Source organism: Lepidochelys olivacea, assembly GCF_965140295.1.
Source record: "Lepidochelys olivacea isolate rLepOli2 genome assembly, chromosome: 2".
NCBI classification, from domain to species: Eukaryota; Metazoa; Chordata; order Testudines; family Cheloniidae; genus Lepidochelys; species Lepidochelys olivacea.
The window spans coordinates 20,478,373-20,485,019 of NC_140412.1; the positions used below are offsets into that span (position 1 = coordinate 20,478,373).

Here is a 6,647-nt window from a genome sequence, read left to right on the forward strand (position 1 = left end):
AAGCTCTACTCTCAGCTCCCAAATATTTCCTCTAAAAGTTCTGTATGAGGGATTAGATTTACCAGCATTTACCATATTTACCAGCAAGTCTTAAAAAATAAAACCCCCACCTAATAAGAAAGAAGAATCTTGTATTACTTCCTTCAACAGGCAGAATTAAAAGGAATATTCCCACCAGCACTGATTATTTCTGTCTAGAAGGAGAGATCAATAATGCCCTGCACTGAAATAGAGAAAGGGAGGAGTGGTAGATACGCTGGAGGGGAGGGATAGGATACAGAAGGACCTAGACCAATTGGAAGATTGGGCCAAAAGGAATCTGATGAGGTTCAATAAGGATAAGTGCAGGGTCCTGCACTTAGGACGGAAGAACCCAATGCACAGCTACAGACTAGGGACCGAATGGCTAGGCAGCAGTTCTGCGGAAAAGGACCTAGGGGTGACAGTGGACGAGAAGCTGGATATGAGTCAGCAGTGTGCCCTTGTTGCCAAGAAGGCCAATGGCATTTTGGGATGTATAAGTAGGGGCATAGCGAGCAGATCGAGGGACATGATCGTTCCCCTCTATTCGACATTGGTGAGGCCTCATCTGGAGTACTGTGTCCAGTTTTGGGCCCCACACTTCAAGAAGGATGTGGATAAATTGGAGAGAGTCCAGCAAAGGGCAACAAAAATGATTAAGGGACTGGAACACATGAGTTATGAGGAGAGGCTGAGGGAGCTGGGATTGTTTAGTCTGCAGAAGAGAAGAATGAGGGGGGATTTGATAGCTGCTTTCAACTACCTGAAAGGGGGTTCCAAAGAGGATGGCTCTAGACTGTTCTCAATGGTAGCAGATGACAGAACGAGGAGTAATGGTCTCAAGTTGCAGTGGGGGAGGTTTAGATTGGATATTAGGAAAAACTTTTTCACTAAGAGGGTGGTGAAACACTGGAATGCGTTACCTAGGGAGGTGGTAGAATCTCCTTCCTTAGAGGTTTTTAAGGTCAGGCTTGACAAAGCCCTGGCTGGGATGATTTAACTGGGAATTGGTCCTGCTTTGAGCAGGGGGTTGGACTAGATGACCTTCTGGGGTCCCTTCCAACCCTGATATTCTATGATTCTATGATTCTAAGGTGTCCTGTCTTTTGAAAGTAAATATAAGAAGAAGAAATATGTACTGTTAGTGGTGGAATCTAACAAATCAGGTTAGCCCAGGAGAGCAGAGGTTTCTATGTTATTTCTTTTACAACTGTTGTTATTATTTTGGGCTGTGTCAAAACAGAAGCAGAGCATGTGTGGTCTGACACCGAAGGATCTCACACCCCATAGAGACATCCCTGAGAATGCACACAGGAGCCTCGAATCAGGCAGGGCTCCCTTCCAAACAGCAATCTATAGCCCATTGCAACCAGAGGTATTTATCACCATTACAGCTAAGCCCCACTGGTAAAAAAAAGCTGATCAATATTAATCTGAAGAATAACAGATCAGCTAAAGGGGCTGCAGCCAGGAGCTTTTTCTCATTAAGGAGCCAGGGATCCTGCCAGCCGCGCTGGGAACCAGGAGGATCGGGAAGGAGGGGAAATCAATGTCCGGCTGCTGCGAGTTTGGTTGTCCCAGGCAAACTCCAGATCCCAGTGAGTTTCCCCCACGCGGGCAGGTTGTGCGGTGGCGCCCCGCCCTTAAAGCCACAGCTTGTTCCAACCCCCCCAGCGGCCCAGGCGAGTCCCGGCCACCGGATCCGGCCCCCGCACGGCGGTCAGCCGGCTGCCGGTCACGATGCGGCGGCCGGGGGGAGCCCAGACCCCAGGGGCCGGGCACAGCGAGGTGTGCGCGGGAGCGGGAGGGCAAAGGGAAAAGGCGAGCGGTCTCTTTAAATGCTGGGGGCTGAGCTCTCGCCGGGGAGCCCACAGCCGGATCTAGAATCCCTCCCACCTCGCATCGCTCCGGCTCCAGCGCTTGTTGCTCAGCCCGGCTGGAGGGAAGCGCAGCCTGCGGCCGGACTGCGCGCTGGGGGGCGGCGGCCAGGTGAGAGTGGGGCGGGGGGAAGGAGACATGAGCCGGCGCCACGCCTCGCCCAGCGCTAGGAGCGAGGCGGCTGCTGTCCCAGCCAGCTGGCCCTAGCCCCGCGCCCTGGGAGCAGCCGAGCCCTTCTCCGCACGGTAAGTTTCCGGGCGCCCAGGTGGAAGAGGAGGAGGAGCCGGCGGGAGCGGGGGAGCAGGGGAGGGCGGGCGCACCTGGCCGGGCTGCGGCTGGTGGAGGAGGTGAGTGGTGGCAGCTCCCCAACCCCAACGCGGGGCTCTGGGGCGGGATCTGAGCCGGGTTGGGGCTGCAAAGCCAAGCATCGCCCCCGCTTCTGGCGGCGCTGCTCCCGGCAGCCTCCAACAGGTGGGATTGCACCTCCCCGCTCCGCTCTCCCCGCACCTTTCCCCGCCCCGGCCCGGCCAACAGGTGGAAGTGCGAGTCGCACCCTCCCTTGCTAGTGCCGCTCCCGCGAACAGGTGCCCCCCTCGCCCGTCCCCTCCCGTGCGTGCCCCTGGCAGCCCCGCTCCCCGCCGCAGCAGCCGGGGGCTGCCCGCCACGTCCGGCTCGCGCCTCCTTTGCCCCTAACCCGGTCCCGGGGGCTGCGCCGCGCGCGCGCCGCGCTCTCCCCTGCCTTTGTCTCTGCCGAGGGACGGCACGAATCCGATCGGCCGGTGGCCCTGATCCCCTTCGCCTCGCGCCCCCTCTACGCTTAGCAAGCGGAACTGCAGCGTGTTCCCGGGGGGCCGCCGGGCTCGGCCGCCTTGGCATTGCAACCGGCGCACGAAGCAAAGGGACCCAGTGCCTCCTCGCTCCCCGTTTGCTCCCAGATTTCCCCCATTTGCTCCCAGAGCGGTGGCCAGGGAGCCGCAGGCGTTACCCGAGCTGCGGAAAGAGTTCTTACTAGTTCTGCCACTGCCCTGAGAAGACCACCGCCAGGGCAGTAAAGTCTGGGGGAGGAGGTACAGGCCTGTCTCCTTCATCCTTACCCACTCGGCTATTGCTGTGCCTGTTGCTGATGGCTGCATATTGCTTATGGTTGCAGTGGGCATGGGGAACCAGGTGGAGAAACTGACCCACTTAAACTACAAGGAAGTTCCTACCGCCGACCCGACGGGCATGGACAGAGACGAGGGTCCCAGGATCGGGGTGTCCTACATCTTTTCCAGTGACGATGACGAGCTGGAGCAGCAGGACTCCGTGGCTCAGGATATGGGAGGCGAGCACCCTGTACCGCAACTCTATGACCCCCAGGTGCAGGAGGTGGAGTGTTCGGTTTATTATCGGGATGAGTGTATCTACCAGAAGAGCTTTGCTGGGGATGATACCACACCAGATGAGAGGGATGGAGGTGGGGGGCAGCTGAGCACTTACACCCCGGAAAACCTGCTGAACAGATGTAAACCAGGTGACCTGGTAGAATTTGTGTGCCAGGCCCAGTACCCACACTGGGCAGTGTATGTTGGGGATTTTCAGGTAGTGCACCTGCAGCGGCTGGAGGTGGTGAACAGCTTCCTGACTGATGCCAGCCAGGGCAGGAGAGGTCGTATTGCCAACTATTTGTACCGTTACAAGCCCCTGAGCCCGGCTATGGTGGTGCGGAATGCCCTGGAGCAGGTGGGCTGCAAGGATCGGGAGCTGAGCTGGAGGAACTCTGAGTGCTTTGCTGCCTGGTGCCGCTATGGCAAACGGGAATTTAAAATTGGCGGGGAGCTCCGCATAGGCAAGCAGCCCTACCGGTTGCGGATCCGGCTGGGGGACAAACGCAGCCATACGCTGGAATTCCAGAGCCTGGAGGATCTGATCATGGAGAAGAGGAGGAATGACCAGATCGGTAGGGCTGCTGTGATCCAGGAGCTCTCCAGCCATCTGCAAGCTGCAGAGGAGGAGGAGGATCCCGGTGCCCAGACTGCTGCTGAGTAGCACCATCATGCGGCTTAGGCTGGGTGATGGGGATTAAAACTGAAGGCTGCGAAATTGAGCTGTTATAAGCCCTTTGGGCTGCTTCAGTGCAGCTTCGTTCCAATCACATGTGAAAGGAAGGGGGAAAGCTGATTAAGTGTCTGTGCTTTAGTACTTAACTCCTTCGGTGCTTGGTAAATCTCTGACTTATTTGTAGAGGATAAAATTGGGGGAGATTTCACCACCCCCATTTATGACCTTCATCCCCAAACCATCAGTCCCTTGGCTGCCAGTAGGTATGGATCTTACATGGTGCTGAGTGCTTTCAGTTTCTATTGAGTTCAGTGGGAGATGAGGGCATTCAGCATCATTAAGAAGGAGCCAGCACCTTGTAGGATAGGGCCCTTTAGCTCTCAAGTGGATGATTGACTGTCCTAGCTGGGAAGTTCATTTCCCTCCCCGCACCCCCCTCCCCCACCACCTTCCCTTGTCTCCTCTCCACCTAGTTATCTTGTGGTTCCTGTTAGTATTACAGCAAGACCTTTGTGACTTCACACCCAACCCCCAGTCCTCAAAGGATTTAAGGGATAAACCACAGTTAACTTTGTGAAATAGGGTTTGACATGCACAGTATCATGTTAATTAAAGTAACTTGCAGACTGGGGGAATCCCTGTCTGCCTGTTTGTGTGTGGCTTCCTTTTATGTACAGTGGGCTAAATTGCCCTGATGGGGGTGGGAAATGACCTGAAGTGGAGGTCAGCTGTGATCAGGTTGCTATCTATGCAGTGTAATGCACTGAAATCTTTTGGGGGCTCTCACTATCACCAAGCTTAACTGCATCAGCATTCATTAGGGGGCTTGATCCTGCTCCCACTGAAGTCAGTTGCAAAGTCCCCGTTGACTTTTGTGGTGCAGGATTGGGCTGTAAAAGGAGCTGCTTCACGTGCTTTAGTGCATTTGGGTGAGCTAGGGATAAGTTAACCCTGGCAGAGGTGGTCTAGCATTTTGGCTAAGCCCCAGCAGAGGTGGAAGCCTCTAGCCAGTATCAGTGCTGCGTCAGTCTTGTTTTAAGGCTATACTACAAATACCACTTGGATTTGTTTGCTTAATCATGGGGAATAAAGCATGTCTTGAATCCCACTGCCTGGAATATACGGGCTAGTGATTAACTGGTAAAATTCCTAGAAGTAAGGGTCAGGAGAAATTGCACAGTGTCTCTGCACCATGATATACAGTGCTGTAACAGGAAGTGATTGTGTGTGCGGGGGGGAGAAGACCAGTATAGAGGGGAAGGAAATACATTCCCTGACTCGGAAGTTATTGAAAATTCAAAGCTGGGGAAATTCTCTGTGTTCTCCCGCTACAAATCAATCCCTAATGAAGAGTAAGTTCAAGGTGATGCTTTGTTTTTGTTGTGTTTTTCCTGGTACATTGCTGAGCGATGTCACTAGAGAAGGAAAGAGGGAGTAGTTGTTGTTGTGTGATCTATCTCATGAAGGTTGCTTGAGTAGTTCCATCAACTAATGCATTTGGAGGAGGGCAAGGTGCTACATGTATCTAATATTACCTATCAAAGTAGCAACTCTTTTTGAACTGGATCACTTTTTCCCTAGTCTTCAGTGCACCGTAATACCAGATCATCATGGATTCTTAATCTGTTCAGTATATATTTTCCTATGGTCTGTTAATATAAACTTCCCTGCCCCTTAAAACACAATAGCTGTGAAGCTAACCTGAGGATGAGCTAGAGTTAATTTAAATAGTGGAAATCAATATTTTAAAGTAAACATGCAGTGTAATTAAGCGGTGTATTAAAATGACTCTGTTTTCCCTGCAGTTGTTTACTTCACTGCTTGCAGCCTAATTCTACTCTACAATCTCTGTGTTTTTTAAGATTAGGGTGAGAAACCAATCAATCATAAATAAGCAGATACTAACCTTGGAGTAATTAAGACTACATGAAGCAGCTTTCACCTGTAAGAAAGGAACATAAGCGCCTAATAGACTCCCATTGTTGTGAATCTTAAGTGGACAATGCAGAGAAGGGTTTCTTTTGTTTGTTTCCACCCCCCCATTAGACAAATCTTGTTCATTATTGAGGGGAGGATCAATTTACGGGGTTACACACTTAAAACGTATTGTACCTTTTCCCTTAATACTTTCTATGCTTTAATTTTAGGATGTGGAATTCTTGGCTCTCCTACGGAGAATTTGTTAAACATAAAGCTCCTTTTGATTGTTGTAACTCAGGCTTTTGTACTGATGAAATCTTTCCTCAATATACAGTTGAGTCATACTCCAGTTACTGTGATCGTTAAACATGCAATGTTGCTCAGAAAGCATGAAAACTATCCATAGCTGAACTGTGATAAGCTTAACATGTGGCTATTTCTCTGTTCAGCCACCATTAACTGGTTAAGATTGTAACTGATGTATTCCTAAACTGTATATCAGCTATTCTGAATAGGATAAAACAGACTTAAGATCACGTAGACCATGAATAAATGTTTAGCTATTGTTCCTAGTCCTGAAATTTTGTATAGAACAAAGTTTATTCACTATGTAATATATGTATGTAAAATAATATTTTCTTACAAATATTTTTGAAAGTTAAAAATAATTCCACTATGAGACTCTTACATTTTGAAAGTAAGTTATGTACATTATTCTGATGGCCTCTGAATGGATTTATTTTTGTCATTAGTGATCTAAAGTTTCTAGGTCCTACAGGATGGAAACT

At 50.8% G+C, this 6,647-nt stretch overlaps 1 protein-coding gene across 4 annotated transcripts; it reads left to right on the forward strand.

Moving 5' to 3' along the window:
- The first annotated feature begins 1,325 nt into the window (after positions 1–1,325).
- Positions 1,326–6,447, forward strand: LRATD2 (LRAT domain containing 2). Of its 4 annotated transcripts, XM_084618855.1 has the most exons (3): positions 1,326–1,396; positions 1,511–1,619; positions 3,050–6,447. In XM_084618855.1, the coding sequence occupies exons 2-3, from the start codon at positions 1,571–1,573 to the stop codon at positions 3,925–3,927; spliced, it is 927 nt and encodes a 308-aa protein (XP_084474981.1). In that variant the 5' UTR covers positions 1,326–1,396; positions 1,511–1,570; the 3' UTR covers positions 3,928–6,447. The 4 variants fall into 4 exon arrangements, with proteins under 4 accessions (XP_084474981.1, XP_084474984.1, XP_084474982.1 ...); XM_084618858.1 differs by lacking the exons at positions 1,326–1,396; positions 1,511–1,619 and adding an exon at positions 1,706–2,010; XM_084618856.1 differs by lacking the exons at positions 1,326–1,396; positions 1,511–1,619 and adding an exon at positions 2,005–2,144.
- Positions 6,448–6,647: the final 200 nt, after the last annotated feature.